Raw genomic sequence first — 24,968 nt, 5'->3', positions numbered from 1 at the left:
CTAACAAATTGTACATCAGCACAGTCAGTAATCTAAATGCACTTAGATATAGATGTATCAGAAAAAGGCCAATAAATGTAAAGGTATAATCTATATTACCTGATAAAATTGCAACTGAGTGTATACTAATGCTGCTACAGCAGCCTCCAATTGTTAAATCTGAATTTAACAATATATAGCACACAAAGACAATTAAAGTTGGCTTTAAATTCTTTTTTTTTTTTTTTAACAATCTATATATTCTACTATTTTCTGTCTTATGATAACAGAGACAGGATTTGCTACTTTATTCTGTTCATCAAACCAGGTGAGCTCCCAGTGTAGCTGGGACAGCACAGATGCTTTTGATTAGACTTGATCAAAGCCAGAAAAACAAGAGATCAGAAGAGAGCGACATGCAAAATTAGATTAGGACATTAGAAATAGCACACCACATGGCCTCTCGACTGGCAATCATAGCTGGCAGAAGAAAACAGCCAGCAGAAACAGACACACACACACAAAAAAAAGAAAAGAAATAAAACCACAAACAATTTCTGAAATTGCTTGAGTACATCAGCAATTGTTCATGTCATCAGCAGAGGAAGTGATTTTTGGCAAAGTTAAAGAGATTATGGCATCACACCCACTCAAAGCTTTCAGTTTATTACCCCATTCTGAGCTCCTCTGGACAGGACCAATCCCAACTGCTTTTATACGGAGCCTTTCGGAGGCTGGATCAATCCTAGGCACCAATTCCGGGCACTTCAACACGCACTTCCTAAATTTTCTAAATATTCTCATTTCAAAATCGTTGATAAATGAACTCTCATGGCTGTATGGTGTACACGTTGGAAGTGGTATTATAGTAAAACACTGTCACCTTTACCACAAAAGATCAGTATGTACCTTATCTTAAATCCCATTAAGACACATAAGTCAGTTGTTGACTGAAGTACTATAAGGCTCAGCTGTTGATTTTCAAATTTCAGTTTAAAATTGCTGTATTAATTGGAGAATTGTGTAAAAAGCTTACTAACATTCAATGTTGAGTAAAAAAATTAGCCATTTTACTGAATTTCTATTGTGTTCTACTGTTTACTAAAATTAGATTCATTTAGATGCGTGGTCTGTCTGAACTGACACAAAGCTGTATTAAATAATAAACACATATAAAATAAATAAAGATGATGATAACCAAAAATGAATATGAAAGATGTATTAATAGGAAAATTAATGACAATCCATAAGCAATCCCAAGAATGACACTGGATTACAATGTTAAGCACCAACATTAAAAACAGAATAAACATAAAATAATCAACATGGTAACAATGACATGCACGTAAAATAAAAAGCACATGAGCAACAAAAATATTGGTGAAGCAAACATGAATGGGTTACTGTGTATCTCACAGTGGGGTTTATTTGATGGGGTAGGTTAGTAAATAGGACAAGAAATGGTGGTTTTAGGAACAAATGTTAGTTTGACAAAGATGATGATTTTAACAGTTAGTTTAAAAACAAAACATCTAAGTATTTTGTCAAAATTTTACGGTAATGGATATTTTATGCTTTTATCTGACACTGTGTTTTCTCTTCTAAATCTGTTATTTGCCTAAGCTTAGAAAATCAGCTAAAAGCAGAATTTTGAAATAAATGATCTGAAACTGCTGGAAAAACAATGTTCAATATAGATGCTGATTTAAAAAAAACTTTTTATAGTCATGTTGGTATTAAAGGGAATATAAAAAATTGGTCATCAGAATTCCATCAGAATTCCTGAACACTCATGAACTCTACCTTGGTTTGGTGTAAGTGTGAATAGAAAAATTAAAACAGCTAAATTAAATATGACATGTGAAACAGCAACGTATGACAATAGATTTAATTACTGCTAAAAAAATATTGGTGACTCCAGCTTGAAAATAAATCGGAGATTTATAAATATAGGTCTTGAAGTGCTACTTCTTTACAATTCTGATTATCTTTAGAACTAGTGCAGTACTGTGTGCTTGTTTCCTTGCTGAGTACCAACAGAAAATTTGCATGTTGTGACTATAACCTCACATGGGTAGTCTATTAAAGGACCCCTCTACCTCAGTCTTTCCTATTCTTGTAAAGAAGTTGAGACTGTGGATTCAAAGATGCCAAGTATAGTCCTTTTTGTTATTTTGTTATCAATTTTGTTATTCTTAAATCTGCATAGTCAAAGCACTGATGCACAGCTTGGATGATGGTAATTCTAGTGTTTGACTCTATTCTAGGCCCGTTTGACTGGATTCTTACAACAGACACATCAGTTCTACCTGTGTGGACGCAACAGGGAGTGATCACTGAACTCTCTAGGAAGAAAAAGGTAAGCTCCTTTGCTGCACTTTTGCAGCAGAAACAGAAACATGCACATGGCTCAGCTGCTCATCCCACTGGAATGGGAAGAGTGAGTGCTTTTCTAAGTTGCACTGAAGAGGAGTTTGCAGTAGGCATGGAACCACTGCAAAAGCTTTTAGACGCAATGAAACAGCACAATGAAATACAGAAGACAGAACATATTGTACTCTCAGTAGCTGCTTCTCATTCTCTAAACTTGAATAATGAGCCCATCTTGGTGGATAGTGCTGACAGCCCTTCGTTGGAGCATACTGAAGATCAGAGCACGTGGCACTGGTGCAGCAGAAGCTAAGAGGCTGAAGTGAAACAAAGTGTGTACAATTCACCTTAGAGGCCCTACATCACCATGGCCTGTGTGTACTCCCTTCTCTGCACACTGCTGTGTGGGCAGACCAAAACCAAGTTTTGGTAACCAGAGAAAAATCTTGTTCTTATATATGGAAGCACTAAGACTAAATGTCAATCATGAGGCGAGGATCAATTAACTCCTTTGCAGGCGGTTCAGTATCATGATGCTCAAGCTATGCAGTAGCAAAAGGTAAAAGCACCTCAATTATGGATGCTTGGACAATAAAATTGAGTGGCCACAGTGACAACGTGACTGTGATGGTTGTATTAGTGCTAGTATCGGTGAATCCAGTAGCGAAAACTGGGAACGTTGCACAACAGATTGGCTTGGTGGCGTCTGAATGTTCAACGCCTGTCGGCCGTATCACAAAGGCGGGTCGAAAGAGTGTATGTTTTCTCCCTGCAAAGAGGGACATTTTAATGACAGATGACTTCCATGAATTTAACTAATCAAAATGAACTTGCTATTGGTACTCAGTAAGGACATGTGTGCACAGGAATATCCCGCTAGTTCCAAAAGTTGTCTTAGTTGTAAAGGTGTAAAGTCAAAGAAATTGGCATTTTCTGCCCTGTGTGTTATTTTATGTGTTCTTACCTATACTGTTAGACATTTATGGTCCTTTACAAGCAAGTTAGATAGTTCTATTGTTAAAAGAAGCTAAATTAATGACAGAGAGTAAAATGAAGTGAACGCATGATACATCCTGAGGATGGATTCAGTGGATGAATAAGACTTCATATGGACTTAAGTTTATAATTACAATCCTTAATTATTCAACTGAAAGAAAGGTTGATACTCATCTAAAAAGAAATTAAATAAAACCTGTCATTATTCTGTGCTGATCTGTGCCATAGTGTATCAAAAACCTTACTTCTAGAAATGAAAACTGAAGTAAAAACTAACCGGTGCACGAAATTAAAGCGGATATAAACTTTAGAGGGACCAATCTAGAGCTTTCACAATCACAATCTCACAGAAATCAACAACATGGTTGGTAGCATAAAACCTTTCTGAGCTAACTAAGCATTAATCCTAAACTAATCTTGAAAATTACCATTAGATTTTAATTCTTAAGATATCTTGGGAGGAACTCATGAACAAAATGTTCATGAAATTTCTGATGCTGAAATCTCTCCTAGCTATACCAAACAAGAGAAACATTAGTTATGTCTATGTTACTGTCAATCCACACATGTTCAGCCTTATACCTATTTTGCGTGTGGCAACTTAACACAATAACTTTGTGCTGCAGTACCTAGCTAGTGTTAGCCAGGTTTTGCGTGCCTGGGTTACAAAAAAGCCCTTGTTGCCCTCAAGCATTTAAAAGCAGTAATATATTCCTGCTGCTACATTATCTTCTACAGTACATCATACAACAGAGACCAAGATTACAGACAGCCCCTAAACCGTTTATAAGACAGACAACATGAGTTCCCACAGTTTACCTGCCTCAATATCTTTCTGTGTGATAAATGTCTGGACATTATTGTGTCAGGACATTACTATAGCTGTTTGGTTATCATGGGATAGATGTTGTTTTGCTTGCTGTATGAAAAGCTGTCGGTGGGAGAATTCGGACCAATCATACGGCAGGCAGGATGAGACATGCAAAGTGGCGAGCAATTTGTCTCCTGCTGTGTGTAAAGTGCTTAAGAATGTTGTTATATTCAGTCACTATGAGCACTCACAGTATGAAGAGAGGGTGTGTCTAGAACAAACATGGGCGTGGCCATAACGAACATGGCCGAGCATCAGGTGGACGCACTGCCTCACCTCCCACCTCTCCAATTTTCATCTACAGGCTGAACAAGATGCAGACCTCCTAGGCCACCCTTTTTGGCTTCAAAAGCAGCACAATGGGAATTGGGGTCATCATGTTTTCCATCTCATAAACTTTACGTGACAGACAAGATATTGGAATATACACTGCTAGAAGGAAGTTATACAGGCTACAGAGACCCAACTGCAACAAAGCTACATATCTAAAAGCAGACTATGTTCTACTCTCTAAAAGCAGACAAAGCAGCAGACTCAGCTATAAAGAACAGTGCTAGTGAGAAATTGGGAATGAGTGGGATAATAAGCAAGGTGGACTGGGCATTTTTCCTGCTCTCCCATCGAAGGTGAGTTCACAGTCCTGTGGTGCCTCGGCGACTATGAAAACTCGAGTAGCTTTGGTAGGCTTGGGAACGGTAACTAACCCGGGGAGAGTCCTGCTCTGGCGGCGGCCCGTTCTGAGATACCTGCTCACTCTCTCTAGAAACACACATACATACATATACATTTTTATTAACACAGACAATCTGCATATGTATTTGCTCTTAAAGTGAATTAATCGTGATTTAATTCTGAATTTAATTTAAATCACTAATTCAATGAAAAACAATGTTTAGTAAAATGTTTAGTTTTCATAAATGCCAAAATGCCAACATGATCAGTGATGGGAAGGAGTTTTTATACATTTGTGTTTGAAGGTAGTAGAAAAGAAACTTCTGTCAAAATGCTTTTGTGATATAGTGCTATCATATACTGTATGCGCATTAAAAATGAGGTCTAGTATCCCTACAGAAGGGAAAAATCTGGGACAAAACACCTATTTCTAAAAGTTTTGAATCCTTTAACTCACTGCACAAAGGCATGTCCTACACTTCAATTCAATTTTATTTTATTTGTATAGCGCTTTTAATAATAGACATTGTCACAAATATAAATATGTAAATTTATATAAATTTGTGAGATTCACTGGGAGCACAAACTCTATATCAGGTTAAATCAAGTCATATTAAAATCACCTCTGCTGTGTTGATGCTGTCTCAGTAGGTGGAGCTTCTGCAAGTTGGGCCTGTCTCTTCTTTTCCTCTTCCTCTTGCTGTCTTCTCACTTCCAGTAATTCCATCTAAAACCACACACACACACACACACACACACTTTATATACTGGAAAACATCTATTTCAATGACTACCATCAATTTCTTGACCACAGTGACTGAAAGTTTCTGCGCTCTCTTTCTCTCTCTCTCTCTCACCGTGGTAAGTCTCTCCAGAGCGGCAAAACGCTCCTCCCAAGTGGCGGCTGACTTCTCGAAAGCCTCGTGCCTCTTGATGAGCTTCTCCACCTCATCCACACTCTGCCCCACCTCTCGACTGGACAGGTATGGCTCCTGACCCAGCAGCCATGCCTCAGCCACACCCGCGTCCCGTGAGAACTGGTGCACCTCCAGAACTGATGCCAAATCACATACAGTCAAACAACCAGACTATCACAGCACGACTGTATTCCACTAAATTAGATTTAACGAGGGTTACCCAGTCGCAGCCATTCCCATCGATCTTCCCACTTGTCAATCATTTCTTTCCTCTTGTCTGTCAGCTGGAGTAACTTTTCTTTGATCTGAGCAGGGGACAGATTATGGCTACCATCATAACGTGTACATACCGTCTAAAAACACATCACACAACGTAATTTAGGTTTAAAACTAGTTTATTTCAACGTTGTTCTCCTTCTTCCTCCTCTTTCTCTTTCTATTACTATGTATTATTATAATATTATATTACTATTACTATGTTCTGTAATATGTCTGTACAGTGTTCCTGGAAACCTGAAAGGTGCTTATAAATAAAATGCTATCATTTTTCAGGCAGAAACAGGCACCCTAACATTTAATGTACTACTTGAATTTTGAACACCACTTCATATGTCATTTAAAATGATTGGATATGATGTCATATATATTTTTTTCAAAACATATTCACTCTCAAAAAGGAAATAAAACTACATAAAGAATGCTTACAATTTAGTAATGTCTTAAAATAGCCACAGATAATCTGTGTAACTATGTAACACTCAATGTGTAAGAAAAAAAACTTCTGCAATTCTGCATTTCCTTTTAAATTCAGTTACAGTCTTTGAATGAAAAATGTTTAAGATGTAGTCATACTTTAGCTATGTCATGTGGATTGATTTTAGTTAATGATACTCAGACTAAAATTGCATTTAGTCAACAAAAATAATTACAGTATTAACACAATTATGTTACACACTGTCAATTAAGAATTCCTTAGATTTTTTTTTTTTAATTTTCATAAAGCCAAATTTAGCCTGCCTTCACAAACTCTCCACTCAACACAGAACATGCTGGAACCATCTACTGCAATAACTTATGATAGACAGAGAGATGGTAAAGAGTAGAGATACAGAAGCATAAAAGTTATTCTCACCTCTTCGGAAGCATAGTGTTTTCGTGAAAGTAGAGTTTTTCCCAGCTCGACGCAGGTGGTGAAGCTGTCATTGCGAGCGTCAATCTCAGCCTTGATGCCTTGGTGATTGTTCATTAGAAGCTCCACGGATGAAACATCCCTGAATAAACAAATTCGTTTCTTAATTTCACTACAAGGTCTTGTCACAATTAAAATACTTTGTATGAATATCAAAACATTAAATGTCAGGATTTTGGTGAGTCTCTTTTTGAACAGGAATTAAATTGAGCAAGAATTAACAACAAACACGCCCTTGACGTTTTACAGCAGGCCCAGTCCTTCGCATTTCCCAGTATCTTAAACCCAAACATCTGAAAAGCATTAGGACAGGATGTGATACAGACAGTCAATGTTATTACAATCTTATCGCTTTGCTTTGTCTCTTGTTCTTACGCAGTCTCTTGTTCATTTCCTTTTAGTTTCAACCACATTACTCTTTCCCCTACGTCTTTTTCAACCTGATCAATTTCCTCTTGCAGGCCATCCTGATGGTCTTTATTCTATTACTTGCATACCATCAACTGGCATCAAAATCCAACAAATGATTATAAAAGGCTTATTTCTTTATGTAGTTTTCATAATGCTAATAAGTCACTTCCTTCTTTTTTCAATTTATAGCTCATTAATACTCTACACTGTATACCCCTAACCTTATGTAAGGGTCAGTCCTAGTTTTTATTTCCCAGAAGTGTCTAGAACAAAGCCTTCAACTCCTAACTGCTTTAAGGGTGCTGTATATTGGAAAAATTAATTGTGAGCAGCTCATTGCATAAATCATGTAATATACCTGGGTTTCTCCTGTGCATCAATGAGCCGGATGACATCCTCCATCCAAAGCATAAGGTCACGCACCATGCTAAAGAAGCGGAACTTGTCGTTGGTGTCGATTAGACGCACACGGCGGCCGTCGCACGCTTCCAGCAGAGAACGCCAGGCCTCTAGCACCTCCGCCTCACGCCTCTGGATGTCCTCAGCCTTATCTCCTGCATAGGCTGACTGCAAACGCGCCGCGTCCTCCTGCAGCTGCTTAACCTGCGTCACAGATAGCAAAGCACTTCATCCTTTATGTTCTATTTGGGTGAAAAATATATTAAAGTTGCTTGCAGAAGAATCTCATGGCTGCAAGTGGACACATTCAGGGACCCCCACCTGTGTTCCCAAAGCCTGTATGTCATGCTCGAAGGTGGTGTGCATTCTCTGCAGTGCCTCTACGGTGTTCTGGTCTCTGCCCAACTCTTCTGGGAGCTTCTTGTGTTTGTCTAGGATGCGTCCAAGCACCTCCTTGGCGTCGTGGTAGAACTTGTGCAGCTCATAGGAGGCAGCCAGGATCTGCGTACGAGTGTCGATTAACTCCAGCAGGTCGGCCCAAGCCTCGTTCAGCCCATCCTTCCACTCGGCGATGGTGGCGGCGTCTGCATGACCCGAGTTGATCAGGTCGTCTGCCATTTTATTGACTGCGTCAGCACGCTCCTGGCCGATGTTTCCTGTGTCACGGGCAAACTCTCGGAAACGCTCCTGCAGCATCTGTATATTTAAAAAAAATAAAATAAATACCAGAGGAGGAATTATGAAGTGAAGCTTTCAGTGATTAAGATGATAATATCTTTACACCTAGTTGTTTCATGTATCTATATAATTTTGAATATCCTTAGACTTAAACTTAGACAAAGGCACTAATAAGTGTTTGCTGCCTGTGTACGCCATCTGTGTGTTTTTTCATGACTACTCCAAGTCCTGTAATGCTTCTAATTCCCACATCTGTTATGGATTTTTGATAGATAGCTAGGCCTCTGACACTGGAGCCTCCTTACAAGAAAACCATATAAACGTCTTCTAACAGAAAACTTTTTAAAACTTAAAAAAATCTGTTTATGTGGAGCATCCATCATACAAGTCTCAGTGTAGGCTGTAGTATAAATTCGGATAGTATGAGAGCTGCTCAGGGTTTGGCCTTGCTATAGGACAATCATGGGTGTCATGTGCTTAATGGCATAATAGATAGGGAAGGGTTTTGGTGGTCATATGTGGCTTGGAGAGATAGACGCATTGATGGTTGTATACCGTTTAGAGAAAATTTGCCTCAGACATTCTGAAACAATTTGAGATTGGGTTTAAATCTACTGTAAACAAGTCTAGAGTTTATGTCATTAATCCCTAACAAGATATAATCCTGATATTTGGGAATATAGGCGTAAACAGGGTCTTGGAACTTATCAATTACAAAGCTAACAGATGAGACTCCAAATATTTTCATATAAAATGCCCAGGTTTATCAGTGGCTTATGCATAAAGGTGCAATATATTATTGTTCTTAACGACACAAATAATGTGGAAATATCTGATATTGAAACATAATTGCTGAAAGAATGTGATTGTACCATACACCTGCAAAATAAGCACTCAAAAATGTCTGCTCCTGGACTCCATGTTTGCAGTTACATCTGTCTAGTCAGTCAGGTTATAAACACATCCTCAGCTTTACTGCTCAGAAATGCCTACACAGCAAAATTCAGTGCCAAATGGAAGTGCTACCAGATAATTTTACTGTGGGAAAATAAGCATGATCTGCTGCAAAATGCATAATGATGCTAGAAGATATAATGCAAGTACAAAGGGGATGAACTTGGTGTGGAATTTGTTGCGTTTTTCTTGGACAGATAATTTGATCATCAATATTGAGAGCTAGTAATCAGTCACAACAACCACAAGTCTATTAAAGTTATTTCACATGTTTATAATCTGTCATAACTGGCCAAGGAAAATAAGACAACTAGCGAAAAGTGCATTTCAAACCACCTTTGCTTTAACACATTAGTTTTGGCATGTCAGTATTTCATAAATTCGTAACTGGTCATGTAGAACTAGCTGGCTACCAGACTAACATGAAAAAGTCCACCATCTACCACAGAACCTGGGAGGTGGGGTGTCATGTACGTGAGCATTCATGGGGGTGGGATGAAGGAGATCAAGGACAAACAATTTATTCACCTTTTAACTACTAGAGCTCCAATTGTATCCAATAGAACTAGATATGCAAATGCAAACCCAAGGCCTTGTTTATTGCACATAAGATGGTACATGTCATTTCTTATACAGAGTTTCAGTTTATAGATGGTGTGATTAATATTAATAAGGGTGGCTCATTAACTATACCATTAAGACACATATGGACATTTTACACATCCTCAGTTAAATTAAATTTAGAAACGTGAACATCTTTTAACTTTAATTAATTTACACAGAGCCTTATAAATGAGGCCCATGGTACAAAGCTATGTGTCAAGATATATGCCAGAAGTCTTACAGTGACGTGTTCGTAGTCCTGGCCGAGCTCGTGAGAACCTGCCACCACCTCTCTCTCCGCGATCCACTGCTCTAAATCATCCACCTCCCGGTTCAGCTGGAACAGACAGGATCTCTCGTCGAGCTTCCCACGTCTTTCTTCAGACAGGTCCTTCAGACCGGCATACAGCTTGTCCACTTGAGACTGTCGCATGCTGATTCTCTCACTAATGAATGATAAAATGATCAGCTCACAGTTAGTTTATCATTATCGCAACTGTTAGAAAACTGTAAGGATAACCGATTTAAGCCTTTAGAATAAATGATTCATTTAAACCAGTGGAAAAGTGTCAACGTCTCTCAGACAAAACTAGCCAAAACACCAAATTCAACAATGTATCAGTCACTAGCGAAAGCAAACGTGATCTGGACTCTTTTCTCCTGTTAATCATCCTGCCATCCTTTGCACTTTTACTATTCATAATCCCCACATCCTCACCTTTCAGGGTGTCCAGCAGCCACTAAGGCCCTGCTGGTTTTAGAGAGTTGGTGCACTGTCTCAGCGTAGTCCTCCACCGCCTGCTCCAGGATCTGGTGCTTCTTCAGCATAGCCACAGAGCTCTGCTCATCCTGCACAGAACAGCAGAACGAGCATGAAATAGAGACGGAAAGAAAGAGACAGTGACAAACAAGGCGCAAATAGATGTACAAGGCATACTCTGCACAGTCGAGTGCAAAAGTTAGCATTTTCATACAAAGAAGACACTAAGTGTTTGAGGTTTTGAAAGATGTTCCTTCATTAAAATTTTTTTTTTTTTATAAGTAACAGAAATGGTCAAAGTGTCTACTTTAAAATGGTGCCTTTTTTTAAGGAGTTTATAAGTTTTTGTTTTCACTTCCGGACATGCCATAAATTAGCAGAGGCTATTTGTACCCAATTGATTCACTGCAACTTATTTACTGGCTAATTAGCCAATGTTAGCCTACTGTTAGATAGATAGATAGATAGATAGATAGATAGATAGATAGATATCTATCTATCTTTACTACCATTGTACATAGTATAACAGCCTAATGTTAGCATGCTTGCTATTAAACTTGTTTACAAAATATACCCTACTGATTTATAGAACATTCTAGCCTAATGTTAGCCACGTTGCTAGTGCTTACATGATATAATACATAGCCTAATACTTAGCCTATTTTTAGCCAATGCTTAGGCTAACTTTAGCTAGCTTGTAAATGAACTTTGCAAACAATGTTAAATAGTTACAGCTGAAGAGGTAACATCAGCTAAGATATCTACCTCGTTGGGAATTCTAGCGCAGTGCTAGTTAGCTGGTTAGCTTCTGCCTTTTTATTTTTACTTGGGTGCATCTAGTCTCTGTCTATTTTCTAATTATGTGTATGCCCTTCTGTATGTCCTCTTCTTTTGTACCGTCTGACCCATTTTTACCTTAAAAAAAATTGTTAGAGAGGTACATTTTCATTTAACAACCATAGGGGCAGCAGATCTGATATACGGGTAACTTTAAGTAAAGGCACCAAGAAATGTATCTATTTATTACAATCATCAGTATATTTCCACTAGTTATAATGAATCAGAGTCAGTCGTAAGTCCTGTTCTGACACAATCCTTTACAAGTACTACTCTGTGATTTTGTTTCTGTCCCTCCTTCCCTGAGAAACATTTTCAAACAGGTTGAAATACTTCCAGTAATCACAAAATGGATACTTCGAAAGAGTTGCTGTGTGTTAAGTCACTTTATCTTCATCCTAAATATAACTGGCACAAACACAGCAAACGAAATATAATAGAAACTATTAGAATTTACTATTAAGAAAATCTGCAAATATATATTGTTATCCTGACAATCCTGAGTCTGTGAGAGGCCTGACTTCAGAAATATTTACCACGCCCTTCCTCACCTTTGCCTTTTCTTCAGACATCATGTACAGCTCCTGCTCGCTCATCCAGGCCTCAGCCTCCGCTGCATCAAAGTAGTATTGCTGAGCTTTGTGTGCTTCCTCTAGGCGCCTGTGGCGTTTTTCCACTTCCTCTTGGATCAAGTGCCAGAGCCGCTTTAGCTCATCTAACCGCTGGCGGATTGTTGCACTGACAGGACTGTTGTCCTTCAGGATGTGCGTGCTCCTCTCAAAAATGTCATCATAACGTGGCTGGTGACCCTGGATCTCCTTTTGGAGGGTCTAGTGGGGTGACAGGAATACAGGGGCAGGTGATAAGGCGAGAGTTCAGGCAAAATAACCTACGCCAATGTTGCTAGTAAAGACACTTATGGGATTAGTCTCTGAGAATTTACAAGATAAATTACTATTAGTAATTTATCTAATAATAATTTATCTAATAGTTATAGTTACAATAGTTTATCTAAAATTAATCTTTCTTTAAAAGGCTAGAGGACTTCTTATCGTGTTTTAATATTTCAGTCACTCACCTGGTTCTTCTTAATGAGCAGCTGAACAGTTTGTAGATTATTGCCATGTTCTGTAGATGTGGCCATTGGCATTCTCTCCTCAACCCAGAGCTTAAAAAAAGAAAAGAAAAAAGAAAGCCCATGTTGTGAATTCATGCTGGGCTTTTACAGGATTAAAGCCTTCTTACACTTCACAGATTCAAGCTAATTTAGCATTTGGGATACGCAGCAGGGGAAAACTAAATTCCTTTCTATTCTGCCTTAATACGGTAATACAGTCATTACTGTGAAAAGGTGACCCCTGCTATGGAAAAAAATAATAATCACCTTCTGCTTCCCTCCTACTCGCCGCAAAACCAGGGTTAAGAGCTAAGCACAGGCCTGTGCTGAAACCAAAGTTACATCAATTTTTAATACATTTCTGAAAAATCTTTGAATGAAAATGTGAATTACTGTGCTTTCATCAGCTAGTGTCATGCTGAAATATTCATTCTACAGACCTGCAAACATGTGCAAATGTTGTGCACATGTCCACTTGGGGTGTTATAAATAAACCCTATCACTATGCTCTGTGGGGGAAAAAAGGTAGAAATGCCAGCACTGTCAGCACGTTCTTTGAATTCTGGCTATGACAGTTCCTCGACCTCTGCTAGAGATGTTATTATTTTTGTTTGGACCTGCCCATGAATTTTTTAAAATGATTATATATTTCCAAAATACAAGTTGCCTACTTTAAACCAGGTGACCAGGAAGTTACTATCAATGAACGAACGAATGAATGAATGAATGAATGAATGTAGTCTTTGTCCTGCAACTATTCGTACAAGCTTTTTTGTAGCACCCAGCAGAATACCAGTCCTGATGCACATCTCTAGACTAAATCAGATGCCACAAAGTAACAAAAACAACAACAAAAAAACCTGAATAGTGTGTCTCCTATTTGTATACGTTCAGAACACATTGTCTGTTCATTCCGGATAATGTATTCGTATCAGTTACATCCCTAATATCCACTAATATACAGTACTTAAACATAATGTAAACACATCCACTAGAGGGCAGTGTTAGATGTACCAGACCTGAATGTACAGAAAATGGATTAAAAAAAAAAAAAAGACTGAGAAAGTCTCGTTTCAGTAGCAGAGAAAATGGTTAGACTAAGCAAAATAGCGTATGTGATAAAGACCGATGTTGTTGCTTACAGTGTATTTGATTATTGGAATCGACACGAAGCTGAAATGTGTCTCAAATTGTCCTCCATTTTTGCTTGAGCAAGGGGTTTTGCCATCCCCCCCTCCAATAATTCATTTTTAGATATGGGTTGTACAAGTGTTTATAATGCCACACCTCTTTTGCCATCAGATCCTCAAACTGATTCATTTTGTTTCTGCGCAAGTTCTGGTTCGGGTTCAGCATTATTTAGGGCTCATCTCAAATCCAGCATTAGCTGACACATTTCCCTAACACTTAGCACTGCAGGTTGACACAACACGTAGTTGAGAACTCACAATCTCATCCTCCACATCCCGGTTGAACTGGTGGATCTCACGCGAGGCCATCAAGTTGCTCCGGCGTTTCTTCAGTGGCTCCTGCAGCTCGTGGAACTTTTTCTCCACCCTACAGCGCAGGCCGTCCACTTCGTCGGACCCCTTGCCCTCCTGGCTGAGTGCTTGGGCCTGCGTGCGCAGCTCCTCCACCTCCTTCTGCCTCACTTCCACCTGGCTTTCTAGCATCTGGAGGAGAGTGAAAGAGAGGAAAGCAAAAGAAACAAGAAATGAAAATCCGGAGCAACCTCTCCCTATATCTCACACATCGAGTAATGCATGCTTCTTCCCTCACACACACACACACACACACGCTCTCTCCCCGAAGCTTCCTGCTCTAATTTCCACAATGCCAAGATCATTTCCTTATGTACCATATGAGTCCATACCACACTGCATTTATACCATAGACAGACTTACACATATTCACATAGTACTCTCAGCATTCTCCTTGAACTCTATCTCTCTCACACATCCACGTATGGTGCACACACACACACACACACACACACACACACACACACACACACACACACACATACACTCACACGTACTGGAGTCATCTACAGCATCACTGAGCTGAAAGAGAGGTTGCATAACAGTGAGGGGAGGGGGAGGGCGTGATTATGAAATCGCTAGTGTGAACTGCTTAGTGATGCTCGAGCACCAGCTATGAATGAGCCACAGTGAGACTCGGAGAGGACTGGAGGTTCCATTTCTCATCTATTTCTCTACCGGTTCTCATAAAAGCCCCTGGCAGGAATTTTACGCAGAACCACTACTGCACACCAAACGTTAAAGCTGAACAATAGAATCATGATGTGTTGGTTGAAATATTTAGCACAAAGCAATGACGTGCACAACTGTACATTTATAGAGAAACATCTATGCCAGGGATATTTAAACCCTTAATTAGCTCCCTTTTTAAGGATCTCACTGTTAAGGGTACAACGGTACAAGAAAATTTGAAATAATTATACCTGTGATGTGATATCACAAAAATACATGCTATTTTCAGGTTATTCCACGTCCTTCACAACTGCTAAAGCAGGCTACATTCTTAGGGAACAGAGATCCTCTAGATTCTCAGAGATTCTCCTGATAGTTGCGATCATTCTTAGTAGTGTTGGGTTCAAGACCACCTTAGTCGAGACCGAGTCAAGACGGAGTATGACAGGAAGGCAAGACCAAGACGAAACCAACACCACACATGTCAAGACCGAGACCAGGTGCTCAGACGTGGTGATTTGCTGGCTGTAGTATCTTCCTAAATCTGGCAAAAAAATTCTCTTAAATGAACTAAAATAATGCATCTGCTTTGAGATGATTTTTTTTTTTTTTTTTACAAATAAGTACACATATATATACTTAGGACATGTCAAGCATAACCCATTCTTCCAGCAAGCACTGCAGTGTAATCCTATTTTACAGCATTGCATTGGGGTTTAGGGAGCATGTGTGAGGCCGATGCAGTTACACCGAGTTTGTTAATTATACAAAATATTCAATTTTTAAAAGAAATGCAACAGCACATGTAACGATTTGCAAATCAAAGCACATTTCCTTTGATTTACGAACAATAGGTAAATAAAATGCATTAAAAACTAGAATTTGTTTCGGTTCATACAACTTTCTGAGGCCAAAGATATATAACGGGAATATAACAAAGTACTTGTTCATGAAAATGATCTTATGGTCTTCGGTGGTGGCGAAAAAATATATTTCGAGCGTTTGTACGCCGAGATTGAGAAAAGACCGAGTAAAATTTCACTCAAGTTTCTGACGAGAGCGAGATCACTGATTTGTGGTCTCAAGACTGCTCTCGAGTACCACAACACAACTGCTCAACATCCTCTTTGTTGTAGCTAGTAGGGGTTGCATGACTATGAATTTTTTTACAAGTTGACAAGAAATTTAAAAGAGTAGTCTTCATTTCCATAGTTAAAGCAAAAAAATTATTCAAGACGTCTCTATTTTTAAGTTTTTTTATTACTGCAGTAAATGTTAACAACACATATTACATTTCTACCTGCAGTGCTTTTTAGACTACACTGTTAATAAAAATAAATAAATAAATAAATCAAATATGCAAAATGCAAAATAAATCTGTGCCTCATCAGGACTCCATCAGTGGACAGTGGATAGATTTTAACCAGCCGGACTTCTTGCAAAAACTTCTTGTGATGAATTTATTGGTGGCACAATTATACTATTTGTCCATATAGTACACAATAATAGAAGGGATTTATTTATAATCGCACTATTCTTTGCACCCAGATGAGGACGGGTTCCCTTTTGAGCCTGGTTCCTCTCAAGGTTTCTTCCTCATATCATCTCAGGGAGTTTTTCCTTGCCACCGTCGCCTCTGGCTTGCTCATTAGGGATAAATTCACATATTTACAATATATTTTTTGTGAATCCATTTATTTCTATAAAGCTGCTTTGTGACAATGTCCACTGTTAAAAGCGCTATACAAATAAAATTGAATTGAATTGAATATTACACTATGTTAAGGATGAATCAGTCCTTAAAATGCACTTGTGTGTGGCTTGGTGACACACATGCAGAAATTGAAAGTCAGCTGAAATTGTTGATTCTGGAACTGAGAGCGTGCAGTTCATCAACAGAAACCTCCTTATACCTCAGGAGACTGACTTTCCTCTGATACAGGATGCTGTGTCTACAGGAGCTTCTGGGAATTTTTTTTTAGGTTGACAGCATCCCAGGAGTTTAACTGCCGTGTTTAATTCCAACCTCAAAATGCTGAACTAGCTGAGTGGAATAGGACAGTAACATGCAACCTGTGGCTGGTCATGATGGAAGATTTAAAGGACGACTCGACACATCGTGATTTACATTTATGGCCAGAGCAACTTATATTTATCTCATCTATACAGCTGAGCAGTTGAGGTTGAAGAGCTTTGCTTAAGCAGCTTGGCAGTGCTGAGATTTTGAACTCCGATTTTGAACCTTCCGATCAGTAGTCCAACGTCTTAACCACTTTTGTCACATATACATTATAGCAGAGTGAAATCTTCTTCACACATCCCAGCTTGTAAGGATGTTGGGGTCAGAGTGCAGTGTCCAGGAGCAGAGAGGCTTAACAGCCCATCAGTGGCAGCTTGGCAGTGATGGGGCTTGAACCCCCGAGGACAACCTGAGTGACCTGGCGAAGGAACCCCCTTTCTGATCAGTAACACACAGCCTTAACCATTGAGCCACAACTGCCCTAGTGATAAACTGATAAGATTCCATTGAAAAGAAATTTTTTAAAAATACTTTTCCTAGTGTACTCTTACACAATGTGCAGCTGACTGTAGAATTGGCTGCATTGAGTCTACAATATTTTCAGACAAACAGAGTACATTTAATTTACTGTCTGCCTTGCTGTTTTTTTTCCAGCGCCCTGAGCAGTCAACGTCCCCACAACAGTGACTAATGAATGTATTAGTCAACTAGTCTAACAACCACTAGTAGGTAGAATAATTGTCACAATTATTACCCTAATCGCATTTGTTCAGGATTAAATCACGTATCCGATACAGAATGACTGTCTGCCATTGGGGTGGTACCTTTACGGTTAAGACTTTTTCACCTTTAGTGTGTATATTACTGTGAGAATGTAAATGTAGCTTCCTTCAAAACTCAACAGTGGTCCTTAAGGTCTAATTATGCACCTTAAGTTTATAGTTACAAGTTCACCAGTTGAAAGATACATATCAAAGGTACAATAAATGTACCTCTTTAGAGTACAATCACAGTGACAAGCCCTGGTACATTTTAGAAACCTGAATGGCTCTGTGTAAAATCCTTCTATTTGAACATCTGGATCATACAGTACCTGCTGTTTCTTCAAGAAGATGTTGACACTGGTCAGGTCTTTGCCGAAGTCATCTGACTGTATCTGGCCCTCCAGGCTAGAGAGCCACTTATCCAAGTCAGCGCAGCTCTGCGTGAACAGCTCGGCCTTGTTGGCGTCAAACAGGCACTGGGCCTTGGTCTGGGTTGTCGACTCCAGCTCATCCCACATCTTCTTCAGAGACTCCAGTTTCTCCTTCACCACTGCCTCAGTCTCTGGCTTCTCGGCCACCAATGCTGTGCCATCCTTTACGAAGATGAGAAAATATGAGAAATTTCTCATTCAGAAATATGAATATTAATTAATATTAAAGAAATTGGCCCTCTAGCAATCAACCTTGCTATCACCAGGATCCAAAAGTGTGTGAAGGGTTATTTTAGAGTCTATTTCCATATATTGTTAATATTACTGCTTATATATTGAGATGGAGATTATATATAGTATGTGTATTAATATACATTTTATCTTCGAGCTGGAAACCCACAAGTGTATTCTGGCTGAAAGGAACATCCAGTGCTGAGTAGTGAGAACACGAGGGTTCCCAAAGTTCACCCGATAAGTTGGATTAGGTGTGTTTAATGAGGGCAGAGTCTACACACAAGCAAATTTCCAGTGTATTAATGATGGCTTTAAAAATTTCACACTCCTAAAATGACAACTTAGCAAGTAAAAACAGGTAAATTTAATATTACTCATAATATTATGAGATTACAGAGCTTGAAATTGGCTTGTTCTGTTAACAATATTGTTTGTTTTAAGCATTTATTTCCAGAAAGCAGTCGAATTATTTGACAAAAGAACAAGATAATTTCAAGGCTTAATATGTGTACAGTTATTTTATAGTAACATCATAATATAAAATATTAGATAAATTCACCTATATTCGAGATATTTTCATTTGCTAAAGTGTAATTTTTGCAGTGCATTCAAAATTCTTGCAATCAGTGCAAATTTTAGGTGCAGTATATTACTTCTCTTTTACTGGAAATCTGCGATGGTTAATATCTACAGCAATGACTTTATTTGGTATACACACCTTATATAATTCAGTTTTATTTCGTAATCAGTTTTATACCTTCTGAATTTTCTCCAGCCACTCTTTGTTGGACTGCAGTTCTGCCATGAAGGCCTGGTGCTTGAGCCACTTGCTGTGCAGGTTGCGTGCTTCATCATAGGACATGTCCTGTGCTGTTAACATCTTCTCACTGATCCACAAGGACAACTGGGAGTGTGAGAGAGGCAATTACACAACCAGACCAGAAATGTGCACATACCCCACACACACACACAAATTGCTCCACAATTTTCGCACTTTTTCATGGAAATGCTATCAGTTTAGCTCACCTCCTGACAGTCCTGGAGGAACCTCTGGAGATCTCGGTTATCTTTCAGCTTTGTGAGAAGCTCACTGGCTGCCTTACGATTCTTCTTATGCCTGTAAACACACACCATATGCTCAAAACTATTTGTATACTATGCCTCACATTGATATTTATTACTGTCAAGAATGTACTGCACTGTACCTTTCCTCAATAGAGACCACTTTCTCTTGGATACGTTCAGCGCTAATGTTCCCATCACTGACCAGCCTGCGGCCCGTCTCCACCACGCCATTAATCTTTTCCTCATTGGCGTCCATGGTAGTCATGAAGTCTTCCTGCTTCTTGATAGCCCCTTCTGCTCCTTCAAGGGTAGCCGGCATCTCCGTGTGGGCCAATACATATTCCTGAAGAGCGGGAGAGGAAGAGGGAGAACCGGTGTTACTGTAAGCGCCCCAACTCCAAACCTTTAAGAATCTCCAAGAATCCAATTATATAAATTGGTGTTTGGGTTAAATTTGTCAATACAGTTCAAAAGTCACATTTTCCCTTACACTGTCTGTATAGAAGACATGCTAGCTAGCCACACAAATCATTAGTCTTAGTCATTACCTAGCAGATGCACAGTGTCCATACTTCCCAGTTCCTTAGTAACAGAATTCTCATGACTTTACCCATTTAAATAGCAAGTCTATTGTGTGTTTGCAATCCCATGTCAAAATTTAAGACTGAAATCTTCAAATTTGCGATGAGTCGAGTCCAGACCGCAAATTTTACAAACATACATGATTTTACCTAACGTCATACTAGACCTCAAGCTCTGAAGCATCTCCTCAACTAAATCTACCCACACAAGCGTCCACTGAATGGCAACTCCACTTACTCTGATCAATATCTGTTCCTCTCACCACGTTTCCTTAGAAACACTGATAACCGTATAGACCAATTTCATGTTTTTCTGCATCACTGTATTAACTTACAGCATTACATTTTCAATCAAAACAACCAATGAAATAATACTGTGGCAACAGTACAAATATTAGATTAATTAGTTAGGAAAACTGATTTTTTTTTCTTTTTACAAAGCAGTTTTGCTGATGTCCCAAGTCGTACATAGCCTTGTAGCACTGAAATCTGTAGAGTGAAGAATTTTATGACTTCATCATCCATACCATAATGTTATTGGCTTATTTCCCTACATCATCATAGCACTAGTCTTTGTTTCCCCACCTGATTGTTCAAGAAAGCCTCAGCCTGCTTGGTATCCCGGAGGAAGAGCTGATAGGCATGAGACTGCGACAGGAGTTTCTGCCTGTTCTCCCACATCTTCTGGAGCTCGTTCCAGCCAGTGTCCAGTGCTTTCAGCCTCTGACTCAGGAACATGTACTGGGCATCTGTTTGGCCTTGGGTCACTGTCTCGCCCATGTCGCGCATTTTCTGGTAGTCCTCCTTGTAGTTACGGATCTCATTCTTGATTCCCTCATGCTGGGCCAGAAGCTTTTCGGCCTCAGCCAGAGTGTTGGGCATGTCTTCAGAAGCCACGGCGGTCTGGGTGCGTGACAGCCACACCTGGAAGTCATCCAGCTCCCTGAGGAACTGCTGGAGCTTGCTGGCCTCACCCAGGGACTCTTCACGAGCACGCATGGTCCCCTTCATCTCCTCCCACACATCTTTGATCTCACCCAAATGGCCCTTGATGCCAGGAGCCTGGTCTGGATGCTCTTCGGCCAATCGGTCCGCCTCCTTCCCTAGGTCACCCAGTTTGTCCTCTATAGCAACCAGGTCTCGCTCCATGCCAGTCAGTTTGCGCTGAAGTGCCATGACACCGGCCAGATCGTTGCCCAGATCCTGCGTGGACTCAATCACCTTGGTCTTTTCGCGAATCCAGGATTTGGTCTCATTGCATTCAAGGTAGTAGTTCTGCACTCCCAGAGCTCTGTTGAGAGCGTCCTTCTTCCGGTCTACCAGGTCACGATACTGGCTCCACCTGGAAAAAGGACAGAAGCCTTTAGCAAAACACGAGCTATATTTAAATTATTCATTCAAATTCTCAGATACTCTGCTGAAGTGCGGTTTCTCGAAATCTGTTTTGAAAATTGTTAAGAAAACCTAAGTGAAATGACTCAAACATTTTTTAAAAAAAACACTTTTGTAACACAATGTCTATCGTCTCTCCGTGATTAAATAAAGATTTACCCACAGCTATACTAAACAGCATGTCAAAATATTATACCATCTCTGGTACTATTTTCTATGGTATTACAGCATTTTTTGAGGTTGACAGAGGCATTGGCTGAAAAACCCAAATTTATTTTAGCTAATTAGTAGTGATATACTATCACTATACTATTTATCATATATTTAATATAGTATAATATATACTGTCGTTGGTTGGTGTGTTTTGAATTGTTTTATTTTTCATAAATTGCACCAGAGCTTAAAACTATCTCTGTCTTTAATTGTAGAAAATATAATCTGGAAAATGTAGTATGTAATCTCTCTTGAATATCTGCAGGGGGAACACTATTTCCTTTTTAAATATTCACTAGCAATCTGTGAAACACGTGGAAGTCTATAGGTAATAACTGGGTCCATTTGTCCCTGGAGCTCAGAACGAGAGGGAAGGGGCTTTACCTGGTGTTGAGCTTGTCCTGCTGGGTTTTGATCTCTTTCTCACTAGGGTGCCCACTGTGGATAAGCTGGCGGGCAATCTGGTTCACCACGGCCACCCGAGAAGCCTGGCTGTTAATCTCTGGCTCCAGACTCTCAAATCTGGAACACAGGAAGTAAAATGTTCAATGCAAGCACATTATGTACTGTTCAGTATAATTTTCTTACCTGCAAATCAGCATAGTAAGGAAAGAAAGATAAAGCTATTTTTGATAAGGAAATGACACATTTAAACTCATCTATCCAAAGAAATTTATAATCTAGCTATTTTTAAGGGTTAGGAGCCACGCTTAGCAGCACTGGGATTTAAAATCTCAAACTTTAATTGGCAGCACACAGCTTAACTGCTGAGGCATCACTGCCTTGTCTCATCTCACCACGGCTTAAATTGTGTGCTCAATGAAGCAACAGTAGGTTTATGAGTAGATTTTGCCCTGCTGTACTGCTAACTTAACTTTTTTTAAAAAAAAAGTAAATGTTTTTCAAAACAAGTATTTAATAGTTTATTTTTTTTTTAATTTTATTGTTGGGGAGGATAATAAATTAAGAAATAACTGCCTATATTATAAAAATTATTCCTGAACATAAATGTGTCTGCTGTTGCATAAAACAGCAATATAAATAAATAAATAAATAAATAAATAAAACAAAAATACAAAAATACAAATATGCAAACACAATACACAAAAGTAACAGGACAGTAACAATTTTGATAATTTGCAGCATGTAGTTACTTATGGCAAAATGTCTGCAAAAGGCAAAATTTATTATTTTGAAGCCATATATACCATATTAAATAAGATAATACATTAAATATATGATTCAGTCATTGCTCTTGATCCTGAAAATTCCTCTCTTGTAAAGAAAGAATGCAAACCTACATAATGTACACAATTACAACTAAAAATGCTTACCTGTGCTGAATCACCTCCAAATCCTCCAGTTTCTCTGGGATCTCCATTCCATTAAGCCACTGCTCCTTTTCGTCGATCCACAGCTCACAGGCATCGGCCTCGCTCAGCATCTTGTACAATGCCAGTGCGTCCTGAAGTGCCTGCTTTCTCAGCCTGGTCAGTTCAACCACCTCCTTGTATCGCTCCTCGATGCCTGCTAGACGCCCACTTGCGTCTGCTGAGCGTGCCTGTTCTTCAGGTAGCGCTTTGGCCTGCTCGTGAAGGGCATCCAGCACTGGTCTGTAGCTGGCAATCTCCTCGGCCACGTCCTTGTGCTTCTTAACCAACGCCTGCGCTGAGAACTCGTCATGGCCCACATCGGTGCTGGACACGATGCGCAATGCGTCCAGCATCCAGGCATCCATGTCATCGGCGTCAGCCTGGAACTGGTGCAGGGCGCAGGCCTCCTGCAGACGGACCTTGCGTGCTGCCGACAGCTGCTCCAGCGCCACCCACTGTTCCTGGACATCGGCGATACGCTGACTGATCTTGTCGGCACCGAAGTGGCCAGCGGCTACCAGCTCCTCGCCCTGGTGCACCGTCTGCTGGAGGTGTCCGGCACGCCCGCTCTTCTCATCTTCAAAGGCCTTGTGCTTGCTGAGCAGACGCAGTGCCCCTGTCAGGTCCTTGCCACAGTCATCTGATGACAGAATCTGCTCCTTCTCACGGATCCAGCCTTCCTCCTCAGCCATCTCCCAGAAGAATTTCCAGAGGCGACGTGACTCTTCCAGACGTGCGCGCCGCTCGGCAGCCAGCTGTGTCAGCTCCTGGTAGCAGAACTCCATGTGGGCCACGCGGTCACGGATCACCTGTGGGTCACATGGCTTGTAGCCTGCACAGAAATGCAAAAAGCTATATTGTTATTTCACTTTATTTTCTCTAAATATATAACTTTACACTATAGAGTTGCTGACTTCATGTCATCTCAGGGAGTCTTTTAATAAATCTATCACTAAAATACATGCTTTAAGTAAAAAATGTGGGAACCTTCTCCCACCCACTTGGCTGCTATTGGCCCACAAGACTGAGGCTTATGACTTCACAGGTCAAAGTTCACCTAGATAAAGCTGACGCAAAGTGGAAGTGACTACTACTAGAAGCAGATGTGCATCTTTTACATCCCGCATCCTTTTCCCTTCACTGATTTGGCTTATCTGCTGGGTGAATTTATCAGGTTTGGTCTTTAGCAGAAAAAGTAGAAAAGAAAAAGACCAGTGCTTTAGCAGAAAAAGTAGAAAAGAAGTTTTCAGGTGTCTCCCACTTCTCCATAGCATGGGGTCAAAAATCACCACTGTAGATGTTCAACACTGGAGTGCTCTAAAGAGCTTACAAAGCAGCAGAATCAGCAACAGAAGCAACACAAGCTTATAGTTGGTTAATTATTCGGTTAATTATTTTGATTGGAATTATTCTATACTTGAGATTTCTTGATCTGAAGTCAGGTGTGTAACAGATATTGTACCTGCACCAATATTTAATGGATCGTGATGCAGTATGAGAGTGTGTAACTTTGGAGGGAGGGCTTGTGAACGGAAGGCACGAGCTCCTTCAGTAGCCAAGAATGACAGAGTAGTGAGATCAGATGACAAAGTAGTAAGTAGTAAGAGTTAGTAGGATCACTAACATTGCTTACGAAACACTTCCAACCATTCGTTCTTACTCACCGTCAGAGTCATCAGCAAACTTCTGTGCGTTGGCATTGACGGATTTGACACGGTCAGCCTGTATGGCAATGTCAGCCTCCACTAGAGCGTGTTTCTGCAGCAGGTCCTCTACACCAAGCAGATGTTTTCCATAGTCCTGAGACAACAGCAGCATCTGCAGAGACACAGGCCACCAAGTCAAATCTAAAGGAGTACAATTCACTTCACCCAGTTATTGTTCTTTTTTCCCCTAATACTACATTGGCAAACCATCACAAAATACTAA

At 39.8% G+C, this 24,968-nt stretch overlaps 1 protein-coding gene across 2 annotated transcripts in view; it reads right to left on the bottom strand.

Annotated features, from left to right (window-relative positions):
• LOC113544387 (spectrin beta chain, non-erythrocytic 1) overlaps positions 1-24,968 on the bottom strand; it is an 85,135-nt gene that overhangs the window by 4,280 nt on the left and 55,887 nt on the right. For both annotated transcript variants that reach the window (XM_053230850.1, XM_053230849.1), the window contains 20 exons: positions 24,704-24,857; positions 23,001-23,871; positions 22,051-22,188; positions 20,647-21,403; positions 19,621-19,823; positions 19,442-19,532; positions 19,173-19,319; positions 18,080-18,343; positions 14,202-14,426; positions 12,715-12,804; positions 12,188-12,466; positions 10,758-10,888; positions 10,281-10,485; positions 8,126-8,500; positions 7,764-8,008; positions 6,938-7,076; positions 6,026-6,110; positions 5,746-5,942; positions 5,512-5,615; positions 4,921-4,975 (listed from right to left, as the gene is read on the bottom strand). In XM_053230850.1, coding sequence (XP_053086825.1) covers positions 4,921-4,975; positions 5,512-5,615; positions 5,746-5,942; positions 6,026-6,110; positions 6,938-7,076; positions 7,764-8,008; positions 8,126-8,500; positions 10,281-10,485; positions 10,758-10,888; positions 12,188-12,466; positions 12,715-12,804; positions 14,202-14,426; positions 18,080-18,343; positions 19,173-19,319; positions 19,442-19,532; positions 19,621-19,823; positions 20,647-21,403; positions 22,051-22,188; positions 23,001-23,871; positions 24,704-24,857 — 4,755 coding nt within the window. The remainder of the gene's footprint in view (positions 1-4,920; positions 4,976-5,511; positions 5,616-5,745; positions 5,943-6,025; positions 6,111-6,937; positions 7,077-7,763; positions 8,009-8,125; positions 8,501-10,280; positions 10,486-10,757; positions 10,889-12,187; positions 12,467-12,714; positions 12,805-14,201; positions 14,427-18,079; positions 18,344-19,172; positions 19,320-19,441; positions 19,533-19,620; positions 19,824-20,646; positions 21,404-22,050; positions 22,189-23,000; positions 23,872-24,703; positions 24,858-24,968) is intronic.

Source organism: Pangasianodon hypophthalmus, chromosome 28, assembly GCF_027358585.1.
Source record: "Pangasianodon hypophthalmus isolate fPanHyp1 chromosome 28, fPanHyp1.pri, whole genome shotgun sequence".
In the NCBI taxonomy this organism is placed as follows: domain Eukaryota; kingdom Metazoa; phylum Chordata; class Actinopteri; order Siluriformes; family Pangasiidae; genus Pangasianodon; species Pangasianodon hypophthalmus.
Note: the sequence above shows the minus strand (reverse complement) of the source record. Positions and strands in the feature narration are given on the sequence as shown.